The 26963-nt window shown below is 39.3% G+C and overlaps 1 protein-coding gene across 5 annotated transcripts; it reads left to right on the plus strand.

The window, feature by feature from the left end:
* Nucleotides 1-7180: 7180 nt before the first annotated feature.
* On the plus strand, nt 7181-25872 carry LOC307151524 (uncharacterized protein). 5 transcript variants are annotated; one of them, XM_079859613.1, is made up of 15 exons: nt 7181-7661; nt 8490-8598; nt 8751-8907; nt 9227-9419; nt 9873-9980; nt 11830-11937; nt 12474-12581; nt 13118-13225; nt 13762-13869; nt 14406-14513; nt 15050-15157; nt 15569-16193; nt 20006-20073; nt 20708-20836; nt 25656-25872. In XM_079859613.1, the coding sequence occupies exons 2-14, from the start codon at nt 8496-8498 to the stop codon at nt 20819-20821; spliced, it is 2016 nt and encodes a 671-aa protein (XP_079715739.1). In that variant the 5' UTR covers nt 7181-7661; nt 8490-8495; the 3' UTR covers nt 20822-20836; nt 25656-25872. The 5 variants fall into 5 exon arrangements, with proteins under 5 accessions (XP_079715739.1, XP_079715738.1, XP_079715740.1 ...); XM_079859612.1 differs by having other exon boundaries at nt 7181-8598; XM_079859614.1 differs by lacking the exon at nt 15050-15157 and having other exon boundaries at nt 7183-7661.
* Nucleotides 25873-26963: the final 1091 nt, after the last annotated feature.

Here is a 26963-nt window from a genome sequence, read left to right on the forward strand (position 1 = left end):
GACCTAATCTATGCAGCCTAACATTAAATTATAGAAGTCTATAATGTATTATGTGAAAGCTAGGTCAAAGAGATGTGTCTTTAATCTGGCTTTGAACTGACAGAGTGTGTCTGCTTCCCGGACAATGGTAGGAAGACTGTTCCAGAGTTTTGGTGCTAAATAGGAGAAGGATCTACCGCCAGCAGTCGATTTTGATATTCTAGGTATTATCAACTGGCCGGAATTTTGAGATCGCAATAGACGTGACGGACTATAATGCGTTAAGAGCTCGCTCAAGTACTGCGGAGCTAAACCATTTAGTGCTTTGTAAGTAATCAGCAATATTTTAAAATTTATGCGATGTTTAATAGGGAGCCAATGCAGTTTTGACAGAACCGGGCTAATATGGTCATACTTCCTGGTTCTGGTAAGAACTCGAGCTGCTGCGTTTTGAACCAGCTGTAGTTTGTTTATTAAACGTGCAGGGCAACCACCCAGTAGAGCATTGCAATAATCTAGCCTTGAGGTCATGAACGCATGAACTAATTGTTCCGCATTTGCCATTGAAAGCATATGGCGTAATTTCGATATATTTTTAAGATGGAAAAATGCAGTTTTACAGATACTAGACACGTGACTTTCAAATGAAAGATTGGTATCAAAGAGCACACCCAGGTTCCTAACCGACGACGAAGACTTAACAGAGCAGCCATCAAGTGTTAGACAGTATTCTAGGTTATTACGTGAGGAAGTTTTTTGTCCAATAATTAGAATCTCTGTTTTTTCAGAATTTAGAAGTAGGAAATTACGAGTCATCCAATTTTTTATATCTGCTATGCATTCCGTTAATTTTATGAATTGATAAGTTTCGTTAGGTTTTGAAGAAATATACAGCTGAGTATCGTCAGCATAACAGTGAAAGCTAATGCCATGTTTCCTAATGATATCTCCTAATGGTAGCATGTACAGAGTGAACAGCAGCGGTCCTAGTACTGAGCCTTGTGGTACGCCATACTGAACTTGTGATCGATGAGACATCTCATCATTTACTGCTACAAACTGATAACGGTCAGATAAGTATGATTTAAACCATGCTAGTGCATTTCCCGTAATGCCAACATAATGTTCTAATCTATTTAAAAGAACGTTGTGGTCAATGGTGTCAAACGCAGCACTAAGATCGAGTAACACTAATAGCGAGATACAACCACGATCGGATGATAAGAGCAAATCATTTTTACTATGGCAAACATTTGAATGTGTGGCATAAAAAAGGGACTGGCCCTTACACATCTCTTTTATTGTAGGATTTTTCACAACCTGCCACAGAAACTGAGGCCTCTACCTCAATGGGCTTCAGAAGAAATGTGTAAGGATTTAAAACCCTTGACATAAATTACAGTCAGTCCTGTGTTTGTAGGAAATCAAGGAACTTTTTGTGATTTTGATGAGCCTCCAGAAAACTTGTAATGATCATGTTTGTGGTGGAATTATGTTTCAGGTGGAAACAGACTCAGTCAGGGCCCTGTACAAAAGGAGACTTGAACTAGACTGCACACTAAAGGAGACTTGAACTAGACTGCACACTAAAGGAGTCTTGAACTAGACTGCACACTAAAGGAGTCTTGAACTAGACTGCACACTAAAGGAGACTTGAACTAGACTGCACACTAAAGGAGTCTTGAACTAGACTGCACACTAAAGGAGTCTTGAACTAGACAGCACACTAAAGGAGACTTGAACTAGACTGCACACTAAAGGAGTCTTGAACTAGACTGCACACTAAAGGAGTCTTGAACTAGACTGCACACTAAAGGAGACTTGAACTAGACTGCACACTAAAGGAGACTTGAACTAGACTGCACACTAAAGGAGACTTGAACTAGACTGCACACTAAAGGAGTCTTGAACTAGACTGCACACTAAAGGAGACTTGAACTAGACTGCACACTAAAGGAGACTTGAACTAGACTGCATACTAAAGGAGTCTTGAACTAGACTGCACACTAAAGGAGTCTTGAACTAGACTGCACACTAAAGGAGTCTTGAACTAGACTGCACACTAAAGGAGACTTGAACTAGACTGTTCACTAAAGGAGTCTTGAACTAGACTGCACACTAAAGGAGACTTGAACTAGACTGCACACTAAAGGAGTCTTGAACTAGACTGCACACTAAAGGAGTCTTGAACTAGACTGCACACTAAAGGAGTCTTGAACTAGACTGCACACTAAAGGAGACTTGAACTAGACTGCACACTAAAGGAGTCTTGAACTAGACTGCATACTAAAGGAGTCTTGAACTAGACTGCACACTAAAGGAGTCTTGAACTAGACTGCACACTAAAGGAGTCTTGAACTAGACTGCACACTAAAGGAGTCTTGAACTAGACTGTTCACTAAAGGAGTCTTGAACTAGACTGTTCACTAAAGGAGTCTTGAACTAGACTGCACACTAAAGGAGACTTGAACTAGACTGCACACTAAAGGAGACTTGAACTAGACTGCACACTAAAGGAGTCTTGAACTAGACTGCACACTAAAGGAGTCTTGAACTAGACTGCACACTAAAGGAGACTTGAACTAGACTGCATACTAAAGGAGTCTTGAACTAGACTGCACACTAAAGGAGACTTGAACTAGACTGCACACTAAAGGAGACTTGAACTAGACTGCACACTAAAGGAGTCTTGAACTAGACTGCACACTAAAGGAGACTCGAACTAGACTGCACACTAAAGGAGTCTTGAACTAGACTGCACACTAAAGGAGTCTTGAACTAGACTGCTCACTAAAGGGGTCTAGAACTAGACTGCACACTAAAGGAGTCTTGAACTAGACTGCTCACTAAAGGGGTCTAGAACTAGACTGCACACTAAAGGAGTCTTGAACTAGACTGCACACTAAAGGAGACTTGAACTAGACTGCACACTAAAGGAGTCTTGAACTAGACTGCACACTAAAGGAGTCTTGAACTAGACTGCTCACTAAAGGGGTCTAGAACTAGACTGCACACTAAAGGAGACTTGAACTAGACAGCACACTAAAGGAGTCTTGAACTAGACAGCACACTAAAGGAGTCTTGAACTAGACAGCACACTAAAGGAGTCTTGAACTAGACTGCACACTAAAGGAGTCTCGAACTAGACTGCACACTAAAGGAGTCTCGAACTAGACTGCACACTAAAGGAGTCTTGAACTAGACTGCACACTAAAGGAGTCTTGAACTAGACTGCACACTAAAGGAGTCTTGAACTAAAGGAGTCTTGAACTAGACTGCTCACTAAAGGAGACTTGAACTAGACTGCACACTAAAGGAGTCTTGAACTAGACTGCACACTAAAGGAGTCTTGAACTAGACTGCACACTAAAGGGGTCTAGAACTAGACTGCACACTAAAGGAGACTTGAACTAGACAGCACACTAAAGGAGTCTTGAACTAGACAGCACACTAAAGGAGTCTTGAACTAGACAGCACACTAAAGGAGTCTTGAACTAGACAGCACACTAAAGGAGTCTTGAACTAGACAGCACACTAAAGGAGTCTTGAACTAGACTGCACACTAAAGGAGACTTGAACTAGACTGCACACTAAAGGAGTCTTGAACTAGACTGCACACTAAAGGAGTCTTGAACTAGACAGCACACTAAAGGAGACTTGAACTAGACTGCACACTAAAGGAGACTTGAACTAGACAGCACACTAAAGGAGTCTTGAACTAGACAGCACACTAAAGGAGACTTGAACTAGACTGCACACTAGGAGCTGACTGTGAGCTGAGAAAAAAAAATGGAGATCAAACAGCTGAATAAAACTGATCTCAGTATGTGAACTTATTTAACCAAGTAACACTTTAGTATGAATATTTATTAATGAAACTTTCTCTTGCTCTCTTTCTCCCTCTCATCCCACAAAACCAATAAAACAGTTTGAGACTTATCTGCAGTTTCATTGTGCTTTTATTAAGTGTAATATTGTATGGTGATTGCATCTACATCTGCACCAGCTGAGTGGTCAAGTGTGATCGGGTCAGTTTCATCGGGGAGAAGCTGGTTTTGTGGTGTTTCTCGCTCCTGTCTACTGGTGGCTATATTGTGCAGAATGGCACATGCAGCCACTATCTGTGATGCCCGCTCTGGTGACTATTAAGGGCTGAACACAGTTGAAATGTGCCTTTAGGAGGCCAAAGGTCATCTCGATCTTCACTCTGGTTTTACTGAGGGCCACATTGAAGCGGTGCTGTGGCCCTGTCTGAGGTCAGGGGGTTATTGTGTAGGTTTTTCTAGCTCAGTTCAAATTAACTGTTTTGTACTGTACTAAATTTAACTTGCTTTCCTCAAAGCGCTGACACAACACAGACTCATGGAAAATTCGTGAGTCAAGCACTGGAGCCAGGCCATTTAGCATCCAAACTTGTGATCATACGTTCATGACCACAAGTCATCAGCAGATGAAATGTTTCGTAGATCATTTTTATATCTGTTAATGTTACTAATTTAAAGATTCATCCCACAGAAAATAATCATCTCACAAATTCACATCTCTACCTGAAGTGATAGGATTTCCTATTAACATCTGCCTCATGTTCTCTTAGAGCAGTGGAGACTGGAGCAATAGACTATAGGGAATCCTATCATAAGATTAACAGAATAATAATAAAGATTTAAAATAATTCTTAACATGTATTATATTGTATAGTACATTTGTGAAATGTGCTTTAAAAAAAAAAAAAAGTGTTCATGTGATGTCACCCTATCAATATATCTTACCGGCAATTTTATAAAAGCCCTCTTTTATGGACATAGTCGATAAATGTCCGGGGAACAATATTAATGAAACTATTCATGTACTCCTGCAGAGCAAGGACCACCTTGCGAATGGTTCGACAAACCGTGTTTTCCCCCAGCTTCTGTGCATCACCCACCGTGCAAGTAGCCTATGTACCACTTGCAAAAAAAACACAAACGCAATACCATTTGCGGTACAGTAAGTGCATGAATTTGACGTGTTAAATTATTTATGTGCGGCTCAAGAAGTTCGCAAAATAAGACATTCCTTCCGCGGAAAAGCTGTATCTTTCATACAAGTAACTATCAGGAAAGGCAAGGGGATTTTGTCAGGCTAAAAACTCTTTCTTTACAAAGTGCTCGTCTAACAATTTGCGCTGAGATGTCCACCGGATTTGGAAGAAAAGGTGAAGTCATTGCAACAAACACTTGGAATAAGTTAAGTCACCTATATGTTTCTTTGCTCTCAGCTGATTGGTCAAACTTCAGTCTGAGATCTTGAATCCAGAACATAACCTGCCCCGGAGCAGGTTAGCCGTGCAGCGTAAGATACCATGGCAACGAACACCGATTAAAGCCGAGCTACTTTCATAGTACCTAAAACCCAGGGTTGGCGGAAACTAAGCTGAAACATAGCCGGCTAGCCACCTAATCCGGCTTCATGGTACAGGCCCCTGGTGTCTGAGAATCGCCAACGAGTTTTTACAACAGTGTTGTCAAATATCTATTCCGAAGCTGTGGGGGAAGCTCTAGAGAGAAACCTGCGAGCAAAAAGCGAGAATACAGCAAAGAAATCCCGAAGCTACTGAGTGCTGCTTTAAGTTCTGCCAGGAAGACTCAATCAGCGCGTCATGTATTAACTCACTTCTAACCAATCATGTGTTAACACTCTCAGTATAAAAGAATGGTACTTACATCCGTCTGAGTTCGCAGATACTGACGGCGCCAATTACCTCCATCCTCCCCAACCACCTCCAAGATGGTCCTTTCCCTCCATCCTCCCCACCACCACCAGGATGGTCCCTTCCTTTACCTCCAGGGGGTCGGCTGCGCCCCTGCCTTCATCTTCAGGCGGGATTTGCAGATTCCGTTACCCTCGCATTGCTTGCTAAGGACGGGGCCTACGCCAAAGACTATGCTTGCTGAGCTATTAATAAATTTACTCTTGTTATATCATTTTATCTCCCGAGTCTTTCTGGTAGAACTACCTAAAAGCATGATTAATAAGGACATAACGGTTGAATAAAACTGTCAGACTTCTTTTTGGTATTTACACCAAAACGCAGTTTATTGTCAATAATAGTCCTAAATATTTATAACTTTCCACACACTCCACCTTCTCACTTTTAATGAATGTATACTGGGAAGAATGAGCTTCAGTTCTGAAATCAATAGTCATATCTTTGGTCTTAGATGCATCCAGCTGCAGACAAGCATCACCATTTTACAAAGTCATCAACAACTGGACCATGACAAGTGAATTTTTTTTCGAAGTTGTAAAGAATCTCTGATCCATTTTCTCTTGCCCAGGTATGTTTATCTGATATGTTGACGCTTGACAGGAACTCTGCTTCCACAACGATTACGTATTTCCGGTTATTATGAGAAAGGTCTATTGCTGGAACTCTGTTTATTTTGTTTCGTGGTGCAGGTGAGCCCAGTTTGTTTTTGTTGCTGTTTGTGGAGCCTGTGGTGTCTAGAGAGACAGTGTTTTTTTACAGTGTGTTCAGGTGACAGCCAGCTAGTGGATAGTGAGGAAATGTCTGCTGTATTTGACAAAAAATGTTTTGGCCTAAAAAACACGTGGCATCGCTTAGTGCACCTTTAATGCTACAAAGTTTGTTTTGGCTGTAAAGGAGCTTTAGAAGAAAGTCATTGTCCAGTTTAAATAATTTCAGCATTGATTACTTTCCATTGTAAAAATCATTAGTTATTGATTTGGGGGCGGCGTTTATACAACACCTCTTTGAACTGAAAATAGAAAACTTTTTATGGGTTCTGGGCGTTTATTTACACGACAACAGCGTCCAGGTGGCCTGAGAATGCAGACTTTGAAACAGGTTTCAAAGTGCAAGTTTTTGAAAACAATACCGTTATCATCACCGTGTAAACTTCAAAAAACGGAAATCTGTGAAAACAGTGGCGGCATGCACATGTGGATTTCATGTTTAGTCTATAAGCATGAACGTTCGAATGTGTATGTGTGGAGGTGCATATTCTTTCTTTATTTTGTCTGTCATGTATAATAGAGCATTTTTTGTCGTTTTCTGAGTCCGTGCAAACAGGGATCAACATCGTTTTCTTTTTCTTTACGTTTTTAGTACACCATTGTCGAGTAAACGCACACTAATTTATCTATACAGCAGCTATAGGAAAAACAGCGATTGGTCTAGGCATGTCCTTCATCAGATCTGGTGTGTGTGTGTGTGTGTGTGTGTGTGTGTGTGTGAGTTGGTATTTATCACGTTGTGGGGACAAGAATCTGTTTACACAGTCACGTAATGGGGACCTCTTGCGTTGTGGGGACCAAAAATCAGGTCCCCATAAGGATGACCCATTGAATTGAATAGAGGAACTATTCTGAAGGTGCTGGGCGGAGTTTCAGCATTGGCCCATAACACACGATTATGAGGTAGTGTGAGTGTGTGAAGTGTGTGCTCAGCTGCGCCCCCAAACATTTTTGGCTGGTAATGCACTCACTTCTCCACACACACATTTTCCAATTATGGTTGAGTACCGCCCACTTCCGGGTCCTCATAAGGAAGGAATTCAACAACAACTTGAAAATATAAGTATTAAATTGATACTGTACACGGAAGACAAAGAAGAAGATTATTTACTGGAGATGCCAACTAAGGATCTAAACTTCTGCAGAGGATAAAAGTGAAGCTCAAGGTACGTTAAGCACATATGTATGAAACCAGTTAGGTTAATTAGATTAGGCAGCGGGCTAACGTTAGCTGCTAGCTAGTTAGTGCTAATTGTTGAGGCTAAGTGTGGCCTGACGTGTTTTTGTGTTTTTCCAATAAGCGATCACAAAATCATACAATGTAATGTTAAGTACTTCATTTCAACTGAAAAGTGTCGTCAGGTGTTTAGTCTGATTGATTGCTAATGAAGGAATTGGGTTATTAAGTCTGTTTCTGTCTAGTTCGCGTGCTGGACAGTAGATTATTTTCTACTTTAAATTAAAGGTAATGTTATGTTTTATTACTTGTCAGGACAGGGTGAGGGGGAGGAATATCACACTTGTGTTTGACTTTTAGTATTGATATCGTTAACAGAGCAATTAAGTAACGTTAGGCAAAAATAAAAACACTGAAATGGTAAGTAGCTTTAAATGAATAAACTTTGTTTTAATTATGACAGTAACTTAAAATAAACTGGGGTTTGTATGGCGAGATCGTTCAAAAGAGTAGTTAGGTTAAGAGCCAAATAAGTAGTTAATTGTCAAGGCTACCTGGGATTATATAGATGTTGGTTTTGTGAGAGATTAGAGCCTAAGTGAAAATGTTGAGTTTATGCCCTCAAGGCTAGTAAGTTAGTCAATAAATGTGATATCCTTGAGTTCTGATTTCTTGTCTTACATTGATACATACGATATCATTGTAATGCAGTGTTACATTACAATAACATTCTTATCTACTTATTGAACATGCTAGTTTAATTCTGCATGTCTCCCCATTTTCACACTATTATTTATTACAATTTTTTTTCTCTCAGTTTGAAATGCCACCACGAATCAGCCCCCTTAAGGATGCCATGCATCATGTTGTTTCGAAGACTGACAAAACATTCAAATTAGATGTGAAGTATATCAATCCAGTGAAAGGTAAGGTGGTGTGATTTATCATTTAATATTTACCATCATATGCATGTCCTAACCATACTGCTGCCAACTATTGATGTCTTTTTGTGTATTTGGCATCCTTTATCTATAAGATTTTATTTTTGGTGAAAAAAAAAAAATTCTGTATTTTGCAGGACGTGGTCTATTCGCAAAGGGTGCCTTTTGCAAAGGTGATTTTGAGTACAGGGGAGATATGATAAATGATGCAGAGCTGCAGAGAAGAAGAACATGTTACCACGCATCCTGTGCTGCATTTATGTTTGATTTCATTTGGCGAGGGAAAACATGGTGGTAAGAAGTCAAGTTGCACCATATTCCTTATGCTAAACCAGGGTCTCTCAAACTCAGTCCTGCAGGGCCACTGTCCTGCACAGTTTAGCTCCAACCCTGATCAAACACACCTGAGCAAACTAATCAATGTCTTCAGGATCACTAGAAACTCACAGCTAGGTGTGTTTGATCAGTTTTGGAGCTAAACTGTGCAGGACAGTGGCCCTCCAGGACTGAGTTTGAGAAACCCTGTGCTAAACTATAGTAAAAAAAGACACTGATTTGGGGTGGTATATTGTAATACTTGTATTCATCCTTTTCTCATGCTTTCATATTTAAGTATTGATGCCTCAAGAGAAGATGGATCGTTTCGGCGGATCGTTATTGATGACCACAAATATCCAAATTGTAAGATGAAGAAAACTGACGTCAATGGAAAGCCTCACCTTTGTCTGTTTGCCCTGGATGACATTAAAGAAGGAGAAGAAATTGCCTATGATTATGGAGGAGAAGACTACCCTTGGAGAACACAAGTATGTTGCAAAGCACACTGTGTACAGAATATATCATTGTTGCAACATGTTAAGCAAGTTGTTGGTTGAATAGATTATAATTTGAATCTATTAGAAATCTATGAATCTAATCATGTCTATAAATGATAAGTTAAGTTACGTTTTAGGTCAGTGTTTCTACCCCACCCCTAAAATTTATACATTTAAAGAGTGAGGTGGTACAGTCTTAGGCCACTTTTCTTTCTGCAAGTTATGTGTGGCATGCAATGGCCTTATTGCAACTTATGGGTGAAATGTAATCACAAAAATAAACTAAAGATTAACTATGTAAAATGAAGACATGTTTTAATTGTAAATGTTTTTGTATTTTTTTTTTTTTTTTTTAATTCTGAAATCATGTGGTATCTGCTTCAGATTTATCTCTTGTGTTTCCATGTTCTAATATCTTGTCATTATGAATGTTGTCTCTTACAGATAACCAGCGTTGCCATTAAAACCAGTGCAGCGAGTGCTTCTGATCCTTCTCTCCAGTCAGAGACTCAGATGGATGATGAATCTGCTCAGATCAACTCTCCTCAACAGGTACGTTCACATTCATCTAGGGATGCAACGATACCATTTTTTCAGAACCGATCCGATACCAAAAATTCTGAGTATCGGCCGATACCGATCCGTACCGATACCAGCGCAGTTTTTTTTTTATCAAGTAGAATTTCTATTACTCTGTGTTAAACTGATAAGAACTGAAAAAAAAGAAAAACACCAACAAAAAATATATGATCATAATCTGACATAAATGCTATTATAAACTAGATTAGTGGATAATTCAGCAATAAAATTTAGTCTAGAAAAATCACGAGTGCACAATTAATTGTATAAAATCTGAACATTTTGTGAAAAAAATGTTTAGTGGAGAACAAATTAGAGACAATAAGTGTAACACTAAATCTGGTAAAACTTTACACATTGCTCTTTGTATTGTTGTAAAATACATTCATGAAAAACAAGATAAAAATAGCAATTATTTTATATCCTACTATAAAATTGAGACATTTTTTAAATGTATAGCACAGCTGTTTAATAAGGTAGCAACATAATAGATAGGACAGGACAAGAACGGCTATTAATAATCTTTCATTGCGTCCCTGTATTACGATATGAAAGGCTCCAATACAGTGTGGCCCACAGCGCTTATGCGCATCCCGAGCGCAGAATGATGCTCTTGAAGCAACATGAGTCACAGCGCGCAGCGCGTCGAGTCCGCATTGAAAAGTTTAAAGCACAAAGAAAATACATATGATGCATAGTGTATTATACAGTATCTATCTATGCAATAGTCTATTCAGCATTTTCTTTTAAATTTCAGTTACTGTGCGCGTGAAGAACAAATAGTACCTGACTTTACTCTACTGTTGTGATCTAACAGACACCCGGTGGAAAGTAACATGATTAAGGTACAGCAATAAAGTCCAGCAAGATAAAGTTGTTTTATGTGAAACCATAGACCTTTATCTACAGATCAAGTATAATAATAGTAACATTGAATCATCTTGGAGAGAGTTTCATCGTGTGTTCTGTCATAACCGGACGCGACGCGCTGTTTGAGTGCTGAATGAAGAATGATTGACAGCCGCAGCTGAGGGAAACGTTTACGTGATCTTGAATTTAACACTTAAATATTAATTTATATCTCACATTATACTGTATAATGGCTTCAGAACACTTAAAATATTGTGCACGAAAACTTATGGTGCTTTATAATGTTTGTGGGGCTTAACAATAACACTGAATAGTATACGCACAATATCGGATTTGGATCGGCCTTGTCTGACCGATACCCGATCCGCCAAAAATGGCAGTATCGGAGCCGATTCCGATACTGAGTATCGGATCGGTGCATCCCTACATTCATCACTAAAGATTTAGGTCTACTGTCTCTCTTTGTCATGGTTTAGTGATTTTTAAGCATATTTTGATGCGTATCTGGTGTAAATTAGTAAATTAAACCGTGTAACGACATGTGTCCAGTAGGTTAGTGCTAGTGGAGTATTTAGGGCCAGTTTTATCCTTCACAGGGATTTTTTTCTGGATTAATTGTTGCTTTAAAATGGACAGTCACGACGTCCCCACAACACACTTTCAGTCAGTGTTTGACTTAAAACTTGTGTGTTGAATTTGATGAAACTAGTCCCCATAAGGAACTATAACGTGGTGTGTGAAAGGTCCCCATGAAGGTGTGTGAAAGGTCCCCATGAAGCCGGGTTTTATCCAGATGTGTGTGAGCGCAGACAGGGGTTGACTGGACAGGAATAAATGTTTTAGATGAAGTTGATTTGTCTATTTCTCTGAAATCCTGTGGTATCTGCTTCAGATTTCTCTCTTGTGTTTCCATGTTCTAATATCTTGTCATTATGAATGTTGTCTCTTACAGATAACCAGCGTTGCCATTAAAACCAGTGCAGCGAGTGCTTCTGATCCTTCTCTCCAGTCAGAGACTCAGATGGATGATGAATCTGCTCAGATCAACTCTCCTCAACAGGTACGTTCACATTCATCACTAAAGATTTAGGTCTACTGTCTCTCTTTGTCATGGTTTAGTGATTTTTAGGCATATTTTGATGCGTATCTGGTGTAAATTAGTACATTAAACCGTGTAACGACATGTGTCCTGTAGTTTAGTGCTAGTGGAGTATTTAGGGCCAGTTTTATCCTTCACAGGGAATTATTTTCTAGGTTAATTGTTGCTTTAAAATGGACACTCACGAAGTCCCCACAACACACTTTCAGTCAGTGTTTGAGTTCAAACTCATGTGTTGAATTTGGTGAAACTAGTCCCCATAAGGAACTATAACGTTGTGTGTGAAAGGTCCCCATGAAGGTGTGTGACAGGTCCCCATGAAGCCGGGTTTTATCCAGATGTGTGTGAGCGCAGACAGGGGTTGACTGGACAGGAATAAATGTTTTAGATGAAGTTGATTTGTCTCTTTCTATAAAATCATGTGGTATCTGCTTCAAATTTCTCTCTTGTGTTTCCATGTTCTAATATCTTGTCATTATGAATGTTGTCTCTTACAGATAACCAGCGTTGCCATTAAAACCAGCGCAGCGAGTGCTTCTGATCCTTCTCTCCAGTCAGAGACTCAGATGGATGATGAATCTGCTCAGATCAACTCTCCTCAACAGGTACGTTCACATTCATCACTAAAGATTTAGGTCTACTGTCTCTCTTTGTCATGGTTTAGTGATTTTTAGGCATATTTTGATGCGTATCTGGTGTAAATTAGTACATTAAACCGTGTAACGACATGTGTCCTGTAGTTTAGTGCTAGTGGAGTATTTAGGGCCAGTTTTATCCTTCATAAGGATTTATTTTCTAGGTTAATTGTTGCTTTAAAATGGACACTCACGACGTCCCCACAACACACTTTCAGTCAGTGTTTGAGTTCAAACTCATGTGTTGAATTTGATGAAACTAGTCCCCATAAGGAACTATAACATTGTGTGTGAAAGGTCCCCATGAAGGTGTGTGAAAGGTCCCCATGAAGCCGGGTTTTATCCAGATGTGTGTGAGCGCAGACAGGGGTTGACTAGACAGGAATAAATGTTTTAGATGAAGTTGATTTGTCTATTTCTCTGAAATCATGTGGTATCTGCTTCAGATTTCTCTCTTGTGTTTCCATGTTCTAATATCTTGTCATTATGAATGTTGTCTCTTACAGATAACCAGCGTTGCCATTAAAACCAGCGCAGCGAGTGCTTCTGATCCTTCTCTCCAGTCAGAGACTCAGATGGATGATGAATCTGCTCAGATCAACTCTCCTCAACAGGTACGTTCACATTCATCACTAAAGATTTAGGTCTACTGTCTCTCTTTGTCATGGTTTAGTGATTTTTAGGCATATTTTGATGCGTATCTGGTGTAAATTAGTACATTAAACCGTGTAACGACATGTGTCCTGTAGTTTAGTGCTAGTGGAGTATTTAGGGCCAGTTTTATCCTTCACAGGGAATTATTTTCTAGGTTAATTGTTGCTTTAAAATGGACACTCACGACGTCCCCACAACACACTTTCAGTCAGTGTTTGAGTTCAAACTCATGTGTTGAATTTGATGAAACTAGTCCCCATAAGGAACTATGACATTGTGTGTGAAAGGTCCCCATGAAGGTGTGTGAAAGGTCCCCATGAAGCCGGGTTTTATCCAGATGTGTGTGAGCGCAGACAGGGGTTGACTAGACAGGAATAAATGTTTTAGATGAAGTTGATTTGTCTATTTCTCTGAAATCATGTGGTATCTGCTTCAGATTTCTCTCTTGTGTTTCCATGTTCTAATATCTTGTCATTATGAATGTTGTCTCTTACAGATAACCAGCGTTGCCATTAAAACCAGCGCAGCGAGTGCTTCTGATCCTTCTCTCCAGTCAGAGACTCAGATGGATGATGAATCTGCTCAGATCAACTCTCCTCAACAGGTACGTTCACATTCATCACTAAAGATTTAGGTCTACTGTCTCTCTTTGTCATGGTTTAGTGATTTTTAGGCATATTTTGATGCGTATCTGGTGTAAATTAGTACATTAAACCGTGTAACGACATGTGTCCTGTAGTTTAGTGCTAGTGGAGTATTTAGGGCCAGTTTTATCCTTCACAGGGAATTATTTTCTAGGTTAATTGTTGCTTTAAAATGGACACTCACGACGTCCCCACAACACACTTTCAGTCAGTGTTTGAGTTCAAACTCATGTGTTGAATTTGATGAAACTAGTCCCCATAAGGAACTATGACATTGTGTGTGAAAGGTCCCCATGAAGGTGTGTGAAAGGTCCCCATGAAGCCGGGTTTTATCCAGATGTGCGTGAGCGCAGACAGGGGTTGACTGGACAGGAATAAATGTTTTAGATGAAGTTGATTTGTCTCTTTTTATAAAATCATGTGGTATCTGCTTCAAATTTTTCTCTTGTGTTTCCATGTTCTAATATCTTGTCATTATGAATGTTGTCTCTTACAGATAACCAGCGTTGCCATTAAAACCAGCGCAGCGAGTGCTTCTGATCCTTCTCTCCAGTCAGAGACTCAGATGGATGATGAATCTGCTCAGATCAACTCTCCTCAACAGGTACGTTCACATTCATCACTAAAGATTTAGGTCTACTGTCTCTCTTTGTCATGGTTTAGTGATTTTTAGGCATATTTTGATGCGTATCTGGTGTAAATTAGTACATTAAACCGTGTAACGACATGTGTCCTGTAGTTTAGTGCTAGTGGAGTATTTAGGGCCAGTTTTATCCTTCACAGGGAATTATTTTCTAGGTTAATTGTTGCTTTAAAATGGACACTCACGACGTCCCCACAACACACTTTCAGTCAGTGTTTGAGTTCAAACTCATGTGTTGAATTTGATGAAACTAGTCCCCATAAGGAACTATAACATTGTGTGTGAAAGGTCCCCATGAAGGTGTGTGAAAGGTCCCCATGAAGCCGGGTTTTATCCAGATGTGTGTGAGCGCAGACAGGGGTTGACTGGACAGGAATAAATGTTTTAGATGAAGTTGATTTGTCTATTTCTCTGAAATCATGTGGTATCTGCTTCAGATTTCTCTCTTGTGTTTCCATGTTCTAATATCTTGTCATTATGAATGTTGTCTCTTACAGATAACCAGCGTTGCCATTAAAACCAGCGCAGCGAGTGCTTCTGATCCTTCTCTCCAGTCAGAGACTCAGATGGATGATGAATCTGCTCAGATCAACTCTCCTCAACAGGTACGTTCACATTCATCACTAAAGATTTAGGTCTACTGTCTCTCTTTGTCATGGTTTAGTGATTTTTAGGCATATTTTGATGCGTATCTGGTGTAAATTAGTACATTAAACCATGTAACGACATGTGTCCTGTAGTTTAGTGCTAGTGGAGTATTTAGGGCCAGTTTTATCCTTCACAGGGATTTATTTTCTAGGTTAATTGTTGCTTTAAAATGGACACTCACGACGTCCCCACAACACACTTTCAGTCAGTGTTTGAGTTCAAACTTGTGTGTTGAATATGATGAAACTAGTCCCCATAAGGAAATATAACGTTGTGTGTGAAAGGTCCTCATGAAGCTGGTTTTAATCAAGATGTGTGTGTGAGCAAGGTTTGCTGGACAGGAATAATTGTTTTTTTTTCTGGCAAAGGTGTGTCTAGCCCAGATGATTCTCTTTAACCGGCGCAGGGAAGGAGTGGTTTCGAGCATGCCTTTGTCTGCATTTCTATCAAGAGACACTTCTGATCCACATGAGGATGTGGACTGGGCACTCTCTGAAGTGGAAAACAATCTCTGCAGACACTTCACAAGGGTTATCGCAAGGGGGAAGCGTGGTCGACCAGTTCCAATTCTTCTGACTTCAAAAATGCTATGTGCCTTAGAACTCCTTGTTAAGCAGAGAGAGGCTTGTGGGGTTCTGAAAGACAATTCCTATATGTTTGCAAGACCAGAAGCCATGACATATTTTCGAGGGTCAGACTGCCTCCGTGGCTTTGCAAAGGTGTGTGACGCAAAGTGTCCCAAGTCACTGACATCTACAAGACTGCGAAAGCATGCCGCAACCCTTTCAACAGTGCTGAATATGACTGACACCGAGATGGACCAGCTGGCAAACTTTCTTGGACACGACATAAGAATCCATCATGAGTTCTATCGACTCCCTGAGAAGACCCTGCAACTTGCCAAGATCAGCAAAGTTCTAATGGCTCTTGAGCAAGGAAGATTAGCTGAGTTCCATGGCAAGAACTTGGATGAAATTGGGATAGATCCTGATGGTGTGGTATTTTATTTGACTTTTGTTTGATTTTCTGTTTGATTTTCTGTTTACCATCTATTAGGGGTGTAACGATACACGTATTCGTATTGAACTGTTTGGTACGATGCTTTCGGTTCTGTGTTCGGTACGCATTTTCAAACCGAACGGTTCGTTGGACCATTTTTCCTGCCGACCAAAATTTCGTTATTTCAAATGTAGGCGGGTCGCGTGTGGCAAGCGCTCTCGTTATGTAAGAGACGCCGGCGCGACCACAACATTGTCCAACGTCAAATGGCAAACGTAATGCAAGCGGAACGAAACTGCTCGTTATTGTGTGGTTGACGGACCGTTTATCAGTTTGGACCAGTGCAGCGCAAGCTGATCATGATCATACGACACTGTTACTACACAGCGCTAATAAGAGATCCAGTAAAGAAATCATTTGAATTCGCCACAGAAGTAATAACATCGCTGAGAGATCTTGTGAGAAACATTCACATTTCTCCGTTATTAACGGTTCAAACAGCTCTGACGTGGAAACCAGGAGAAACATTGTGCCATAAATGAACTATCCGGTGTCCACAGATGGATTTACCATGGATTTACTGTAGTAACACTAACTGCAACCATGGAAGTTTGGCAGGAATAGTAGGCTATAATGCCTTCAAGTAACATTACGTTGGTTTTATTTTGACATTAAAATAAACTCGATATTACAACAGAAATGTTTAACTCTCTCTTTTCCAGCACTTTAGACACAGTTGCTCCGTTGCGCTTAAAGAAGATTAAAGAAAATAGTCCAACGCCGTGGTACAACGAGCACACTCAGGCCCTTAAGAGAGCAGCCAGAAAAATGGAGCGCAACTGGAAGAAAACAAAACTAGAGGTATTTCGCATTTCATGGAAGGAGAGCTCAATTACTTACAGAGAGGCTTTAAAAGCTGCTAGATCTGCTTATTTTTCAACCCTATTAGAAGAAAATAAACATAATCCTAGGTATTTATTTGAAACGGTGGCTAAACTAACGAAAAATAAAGCTTCAAGCACCGAAGTTTCCAAGCAACACAGCAGTAATGATTTTATGAACTTCTTCACTTATAAGATTGATAATATCAGGGACAAAATTATAACTATGCAACCGTCTACTACAGTATCGCATCAGGCAGTGCATTGTAGTCTCCCTGAGGAAAAATTGGATTAATTCGTTGATATAGGAGAGGAAGAATTTACTAAACTCATTAAATCATCTAAATCTACAACATGTATGTTAGACCCTATACCAACTAAGCTACTGAAAGAAATACTTCCAGAGGTCATAGATCCTCTTCTTAATATCATTAATTCGTCTTTGTCTCTAGGATACGTACCAAAAACCTTTAAGCTGGCTATGATTAAACCGCTTGTTAAAAAAACGCAACTTGATCCTACAGAATTAGTCAATTATAGGCCGATCTCGAATCTACCTTTTCTGTCAAAGATATTAGAAAAGGCAGTATCCTCACAACTGTGTTCCTTTCTTGAAAGAAATGATCTCTGCGAGGATTTCCATTCAGGATTTAGACCGTACCATAGTACCGAGACAGCTCTCGTTAGAGTCACAAATGATTTGCTCTTATCATCCGATCGTGGTTGTATCTCTCTATTAGTGTTACTCGATCTTAGTGCTGCATTTGACACCATTGACCACAACGTTCTTTTAAATAGATTAGAACATTATGTTGGCATTAGTGGAAATGCACTAGCATGGTTTAAATCATACTTATCTGACCGTTATCAGTTTGTAGCAGTAAATGATGAGATGTCTCATCGATCACAAGTTCAGTATGGCGTACCACAAGGCTCAGTACTAGGACCGCTGCTGTTCACTCTGTACATGCTACCATTAGGAGAAATCATTAGGAAACATGGCATTAGCTTTCACTGTTATGCCGATGATACTCAGCTCTATATTTCTTCAAAACCTAACGAAACTTATCAATTCACAAAATGAACGGAATGCATAGCGGATATAAAAAAATTGGATGACTCGTAATTTCCTACTTCTAAATTCTGAAAAAACAGAGTTTCTAATTATTGGACAAAAAACTTCCTCACGTAATAACCTAGAATACTGTCTAACACTTGATGGCTGCTCTGTTAAGTCTTCGTCGTCGGTTAGGAACCTGGGTGTGCTCTTTGATACCAATCTTTCATTTGAAAGTCACGTGTCTAGTATCTGTAAAACTGCATTTTTCCATTTAAAAATATATCTAAATTACACCATATGCTCTCATTGACAAATGCGGAACAATTAGTTCATGCGTTCATGACCTCAAGGCTAGATTATTGTAATGCTCTACTGGGTGGTTGTCCTGCACGCTTAATAAACAAACTACAGCTGGTCCAAAACGCAGCAGCTCGAGTTCTTACTAGAACCAGGAAGTATGACCATATTAGCCCGGTTCTGTCAAAACTGCATTGGCTCCCTATTAAACATCGCATAAATTTTAAAATATTGCTGATCACTTACAAAGCACTAAATGGTTTAGCTCCGCAGTACTTGAGCGAGCTCTTAACGCATTATAGTCCGTCACGTCTATTGCGATCTCAAAATTCCGGCCAGTTACTAATACCTAGAATATCAAAATCGACTGCTGGCGGTAGATCCTTTTCCTATTTAGCACCAAAACTCTGGAACAGTCTTCCTACCATTGTCCGGGAAGCAGACACACTCTGTCAGTTCAAAGCTAGACTAAAGACACATCTCTTTGACCTAGCTTTCGGGAACACTTCCCAAAAATCCTGATGTACTCGTTACATCATGAGAAGAATGGCATCTACGCTAATTTTAGTGTCTGTGTTTATCCCGAGGTTTTCCTGCAGCCTGCCGGATCCAGGCCGTATCCAGATCTGACGAATGACTTTCGCCTGGACCGATGACAACGCAGTGCTGAAGTGCCAACTAGTCTCTCCCTATGGAGGATCCCACTACCACTCTACAGATAAGGCGTTGTCGGGAAAGGCGTTGTTCGTTTCGCGTTCCTACCCCAAAGCAACAAAATAAAATAAAATTCTTTATCAAAATTTATAAGGAAAGACAAGTACTTTGTTTAGGCTTGGCTTGTAGGGAATTCCAAACCTGCGTATATTCAAACGCACATAACTATAGAACCCATTCTAAATGCGCATGTGAACGCCATCAGCGTTTCTCACAGGTTCGCGTTTAAAGTCTGTGTAGAGGGAATGGTGTCGTCTTAGCGGCTACATTGCTTGATCGTTGCGACGGAAGCAAATCAATCAAAACTAACTTTAGATGGAAATAACTTAACTCTGCTGTAAAGCCGAAACAATCTCTGTTACCTTAAATTATAAGCTTATCTCTGTAAAGCTGCTTTGAGACAATCTACATTGTTAAAAGCGCTATATAAATGAAGATGACTTGACTTGACATTGTAAATACAATTGCTGCCCTCAAATGTTAATCTGAACTAAAATAAACCTTTGTTTATAACTACTACAATATTACATTTCACTTTTTCCAAGGAGCGTTTTGTTTTATATGCTCCTAAGAAGAGTCAATTATAGCTCCAGAATTGCTCAAAGTAAAAAAAAATCATACTTTATGATGTTAGTTTTAATAAAAAAAAGAATAAAAAAATTAAATCAAGGAAATTACTCTGGCATTTTTTTTCTTTTTGCTGTATCAAAAACGTACCGAACCGTGACACAAGTGTATCGTATTGAACTGAAACGTAAATTTTGTGAACCGTTACACCCCTACCATCTATTCGTATACCAGGTGTTTATGATCCATTATATACCATTGTTAAGCTGTACTTTGAACTTCCACAGAAACGTTATTGACTGTGATGAGGAAGACGGGAGCATACAAGAGGGACACTGTTCATCTACTGTTGACGGTTTGTATTACTGTCAAAATACACTATTACATTTTGCAGTTATTCATAATTTTCAGTCACGTAACTTGTGAAGACCTGACAGACAAAAATATTGTTCTAACATCATAGCCAACATTAAAGAAGATGCTTTAGTATGCTGAACAAATGTTGTTTTTTTTGACGAAACGGCTCATTGTGTAATGAATCAAATGCCTCCAAGCTATTCTTCAACTAAATTACACTAAACATTCATTCTGGAGTGAATATTTTTTTGTGAGTTTACTACCATAAAAAATATATTTCATAGGAGAAACTTGTACATTTTTCATTTTTCATAAAACACTAGCTGATCTGCTCTCTTCTCGTGTTGGTTGTGTCATGGCACAAAACGAATCATGTCAGATGATTAAGACATGAAATAAAATGGTTATACTCAATTTACTTGCACTTATATTTGATTAAATGTCTGCTGGAAAGATGTAGTTCAATTATACTTGCAATAATGAACAATTGCACAGGTTTAGGGTTTATTGTACTTTAATGATTTTAAATAATTAGTGCATAAGTGTGACAAATAACAGTGTATTGTCAGCATTCTATAGTACATTTAAATTGTATCTTTCTGAAAATGTTGAACTTTGATTATTTTCCATAGAACCATCAGCAGAGGTGGCACTTCCTCCTACCAAGAGGAATGACATGCCGCCACCACCCAAGAGACCCAGACCACCATCAGATGAAGAGATGCCTACAGGAGCCAGTGCTGTGAGGCCTTCTTCCAAAGGTGAACTCTTTACACATTTCTTAGACTAAATTAGACCCTTTAGGAGCACTTTAACACCCAGATCTCAGACCAGGGGCCTCATTTATAAAACTGTGCGTAGGAACCTTACTAAAAGTGTACGTGCGCCCGAAAGCCAAAAATGGCGTACGCAAAAAAATATTCAGACTTATAAAACCGTGCGTACGCCAGAACCTGCGCAGAATTCACTTTATAAATCCCAGTCAGCGGAAGATTGTGCGTACATGCATCTCCACCCGAAATAACCATATGTGGAGCTTACGACGCCTAGTTTTACTATGCAGATCCTCATCTACATATCATTTGACTACATAACTGAGGGAAGGAGGTTGTTCCCCAAAATCTCGCAATACATGGCCCCAGTCATCCTCTCCTTAATACAGTGCAGTCGCCCTGTCCCATGTGCAGAAAAACACCCCCAAAGCATGATGCTACCACCCCCATGCTTCACAGTAGGGATGGTGTTCTTGGGATGGTACTCATCATTCTTCTTCCTCCAAACACGTTTAGTGGAATTATGACCAAAAAGTTCTATTTTGGTCTCATCTGATCACATGACTTTCTCCCATGACTCCTCTGGATCATCCAAATGGTCATTGGCAAACTTAAGACGGGCCTTGACATGTGCTGGTTTAAGCAGGGGAACCTTCCGTGCCATGCATGATTTCAAACCATGACGTCTTAGTGTATTACCAACAGTAACCTTGGAAACGGTGGTCACAGCTCTTTTTAGGTCATTGACCAGCTCCTCCCGTGTAGTTCTGGGCTGATTTCTCACCTTTCTTAGGATCATTGAGACCCCACGAGGTGAGATCTTGCATGGAGCCCCAGTCCGAGGGAGATTGACAGTCATGTTGCTCAGGAACCCATCTGTAGTTGTTTAGAGGGTTACTTGGTTGATGCTAGAATCTACTAGGTGTTTTGTGGCACTAGTAGGAACTGTAGCTGTTCTAAAAATGAAAACACCGAATCAGTAATAACTAGCCTAACCCCTGGAGCAGTTTGAGTGGATGGATGCATAAAAATAACTTGCAGCCAAGACATTGATCCTAATATATTTTCCTTTTCTCCAATGATCATTTCAGGCCAAGTGACTGAATGTAAAAATCACTGTTTGATTGACAGTGTAATTCTATTTATAGGTAGAGTGCAAATTAATTTCTCTTGCAATATAGATGCTGACATAAATACTAGGGCTGCCCTCGACTAAAGTTTTTTTTTTTTCTAGTCGACTAGTAGTCGTTCATTAAGCTATTAGTCAACTAATCGCATTTTTATATTAATAAGCCATAACTCATAATAATGAGCCTTTAATTGCCTATATAATACATAGCCTAATTAGCGATCAAGCGCACACTTAAAGTTCCGCAGCGCACCGGCAAAAATAATGATTGAGTGTGTCTTGTGTCAGAAGGAGACTGTCTAAACAAACATTGTAATAATTTATTGATATTCTCGGCTGCAGAGATTAAGTCGATGATACAGACTCGTCATCTCCGCAGTGACTCGCATTTCATACGGATTACATAATCTGAGTATTTATTTTCCACTTGAATTGATTCGTTTAAAAGCAGACATTTCAAGCTTTCTATAGATATATTTCTCACGTGTGTGTGTGTGTGAGGCAGGGTGGGAATTATGTAATTTTAGGGGCAAGGCCATTTGGCCTCCACCTTTTCTTTTTTTTTTAGGGGCACCAAGGCCATATGACAGGGCACAAAGGCCATTGAGTACAATTCGATGGTTTTCCCATTCAGATTGATACCATAACATCCTAATTTGGAATAAGACATGGATTATGACTTTTTTAATAAAAAAAAACATTTTTTAATGAGAGAGAGAGAGAGAGCGCCATTACATCCAGAAGGTATACACCCTCACACAACAATAGAAACAACATAAATGCCAATAAAAGCATTCAGAAACAACACAAATGCCAATAAAAGCATTCAAAATATTCATTCAGTCCTCTATATCATGTGAGTGTGAGAGAGAGAACCATTCCATCCAGAAGGTATACACCCTCACAATCATTATTGCTCAGCGCTCAACGCAGTTTGCTTCGCGCTCCACTCAAATCGCCCCCCGCTCGCTCCAAAAAAGGAAAAAAATCTACATGTATATCACTTGTAGCGGTCCCCAAGCTTTTTTGCGCCACAGATCGGTTTAATATCAGACAATATTTTCACGGACCGGCCTTAAAGGTGTGGCGGATAAATACAACAAAATAAAATGATACGAACGGCATAAAACCTGGGGTATTTTTTTTAGCCTATAATAATAAACGTGAATCCAATGTGTGGGCCTACTAGCAACTTTATTAGCAGCATCCTCTAACATCGCGCCTAAAAACAACTGAGAAAGTCTGAACACAAACAAAATGCCCCCAAAAGAAAAGAATCTCTATGTTTTCGGTGCTGATGCGATGTAAGGGTGGCGCTGCTGCCAATAAAGCACCTAAAAGCTGTCACAACGAACCGGCAAAATTAATGATTATGAATATGTAAAATATAGCAGGAGACATTTTAATTGTTTACTAATAAACCAGTTTTTTATTTTTTTTATGTCTGTGTCGGCTGGAAAGATGCTGACTCGCGATCTTCGCAGTAGTGAACGCGCCAGAGAGAATTGCACATTTCATACGGATTACATAAGAGAGAAGTCTGTTTTCTTTCGTTTTGAATTGTTCTGTTTAAAAGTAGACATTTCAAGCTTTATATATATGTCTCAGGTCTGTGAGGCAAGTAGGCTATACTTGTCTGTAACATTGTGTTTTTTTTTTTTTGTGAAATAAATTTCTAAATAAATGCGACTTATAGTCCAGTGCGACTTAGGCTAGGCCTATACTGTATGTGTTTTTTCTTCTTCATGGCGCATTTTTTGACTGTTGCGATTTATACTCCGGAGCGACTTATTAATAGTAGGCTACATAATGGTTTGGAGTTTTTGAACTCCATTATTGAGCTGAGTTTTGACTGAAAATAGTCTACTGTTGATGACTGTGCAAGACAGATGGATTCAGGGTCAGGCTTGACTAAGCATGCTTCAGACTCGTGGTGTGAGCGGAGCGAAACTGGAGCGGGAAATAGGGCGACGCTCTGTCCTTTTGAAATTGCCGCTCTGCGCTCTGTCCAAGATCCGCCCGCTCGCGCTCCCCGCTCGCTCCCGCTCCACTCCGCTCACATGCTCTGCTTTATACATGGAACTTGGACAGGGCCAGGGCACACAGGCCACTGTGGCCGTACGATGATTTTTTTTTCACGGGGCATGAAGGCCAAAGTTTAGGGCAACGGCGGCCGTGGCCGCGGTATAATTCCCACCCTGGTGTGAGGCGAGTATACGCTGAGTTTCGGCTCATTTCTGTGATGCTCAAGTTCACTGAGACAGCAGAAAGCACATCCTGATTGTTTTCATTATTTTACAAAGCACAACATTTTGTAGTTATTGTGAGTTTACAGAAATAAGAGTTGAACCTTTACAGTTTGCATTACTCTGTCCTTTTATTCATACAGATAAGAGTATTGAAAGTTAAATGATCGCGCCGGCGCCTGTATGTCCTGCGACTAACCGACTAATAAAAGACCTAATAAATAATAATAATAAAAGACCTAATAAATAATAATAATAATAATAGTCGCTTTGGTGCATTTCTCACATCACTATTTACATTTGCACAACAGTTAGTTCAACCTCCACAACATTTAGTCATTTGTGCACATCATAGTAGCAGTTTCTCATTCCTTCCAACAAACTGCAAATGCTTTTGGACATGCATCTATTGCTTTCATACAACTCTCTGCTGTTATATAACATTATCATTTGCTTGTCATGTCAGTCAAAATTAACTATACTTGTGAATGCTGAATAGTCATTCCATATAAAACTAATAGTCCTCATTTCATTGCTTGAGTCATTACATACAAAAATGTTGAACTAGTTATCAATCTGTCAAGCAAATTTTACACTTTTTTTTAAATTATTATTATTATTATTATTATTATTATTATTATTATTCTGAAAATGCCTCCTAAATTGAATAATTTCTCTCAGGTGAATCTCAGCTTTCACTGATGAGGAACATCTGGATGTGCATGAATGATTACAGTACTATGTACTGTATGTTGTATGTTCAGTTCCAATATGTACTGCAATATTGTTTACAGTTGTGCATAGCTCTATGCATAGCTGTATTTATTTCATTTGCACAATGCTGTGAACAAATTAGAATTGCAAAGAGCATATGCAGTAAAAATGTGAAACATACATATTCAGTGTCTTGTACTCTGTTACCTCACTAAATACAGTAATGTGTAACTTTACTGTATTTTTCAAATGGCTGTTCAAATAGTATATAGTGCTATCTTGAGCATGTACAGGTAGTGTTACCAAGATCTGACTTTTTTGCAATGGAAAACATTTACAGAATAAACTGTCATAATGAAAACATAACCAAGCCATTTGACTATCTTGTTCATAAACAATGGTGTCAGGACTTTTCATCTTGATGACACTGACACTTTCATTGACATGAATACTTGCTTTTGAGGAATGAGCTATCCATTTTGAGCAAGTGATACGCTTTTGCAGGTTATCAACTAGGTTTTGCAGTTTGTACTAATTGTTCTGAGAACTGCTTTAACTGTTGTGCAAATGTAAATAGTGATGTGAGAAATGCACCAAAGCGACTGAGAAAAACTGTAATAACCAGACCTAATAAATACTGATAATAGGATTCAGAACTTCGGATTGGAATTCCAGCACACACTTTATCATTTCAATTGTTTTTTCTGTCCACTTTTAGGTAAAAGTACCCAGAAGACACCCTGGCAGCAGACAGAGGTGCAGGCGGTGGAAAGGCACATGAAGCGATTCATCACATTCATCACATCGTTCATTGTACAAGCAAAGAGCGACTGTGACAAATGTTTAAAAGCTGAACCAGAAGCACTGAAGAACCGCGATTTGAAGACCGTAAAGTTTTACATTTATTAGTAGTGAATAAATGTGTTGAAGCTCAATTAGTAGTAGATTTTGTTTTATTTTTTATAAGTATCAGGTGAATGAGTAGCAGCTGATGCTGGGAGGTTGGCCGAAAAAATTACAATTATAGAAAGAATAGTTTGAAGTGGAAAGGTTTAAATGTTTTACCTGTGGGTATGAAATGGGTTGGAAAATATCCAGACAATAATTCATTACTTGCATGCAGTCCTTTGTTGCAGTGAAAAAGTTCTCCATTCACATATAATCCACTTCAATCACACTAATATTCCAATCAATTGTAAGAACAATCAATCGATCCAAACAAATATTCTGCATGTTGAGGAGATGATTACAAGCACAACACTAGGGCCTGGTTTCACAGACAGGATTTAGATTAAACCAGGATTAGGCCTTTAGTTCAGTTAGGACATTTAAGTAGCTTTTATAAACGTGTCTTAGAAATAAGCATTACTGGTGTGCATCTTGAGACAAAACAATGGCACTTGGACACAAAGGACTTAATTTAAGATGTGCTTTCAGTTAAAACGGCTTAAACACACACTTTAGTCTGAGACTATCTTAAGGCTGGTCTGTGAAACTGGCCATAGGTGTTCTATGCAAGAGTGAAGCTTGGTTGTAGATTGAACCCATTTTTTTTAAGGGCAAATGGACAAATGCAATCTGAGGAATTACTTCGTATAAATGCCTATTATTTGTCATTAGTAATATATTTCTTGTTCTATCTAGGTCCCCACAAATCAAAAGGGGAAGTTGTGTGAATTATGCAAATTAAGTCCCCACAAATCAAATAGGAGGTTGTGTGAATTATGCAAATTAGGTCCCCACAAATCTAATGGGAGGTTGTGTGAATTATGCAAATATTATGCAAAGTTGGTCCCTATAAGACATGTCAACTCGATTTTTCAAAAGTCCCCATAACGCATGGTCAAATCATTACTTCATCAATTCAGATATCTGAAGGCGTGTATAAGTTATCAAAGCTATGGTAAGTATCCCTAATTTTTTTCTTACCTCTAGAACCTTTAGAAAGGGTGGTCCCCACAAGTGATGATCATAAAGTTGGTCCCCATTCAGCATGGAAACCAGTATGTGTGTGTGTGTGTGTGTG

This window comes from Squalius cephalus, assembly GCF_949319135.1.
Source record: "Squalius cephalus genome assembly, chromosome: 23".
NCBI classification, from domain to species: Eukaryota; Metazoa; Chordata; class Actinopteri; order Cypriniformes; family Leuciscidae; genus Squalius; species Squalius cephalus.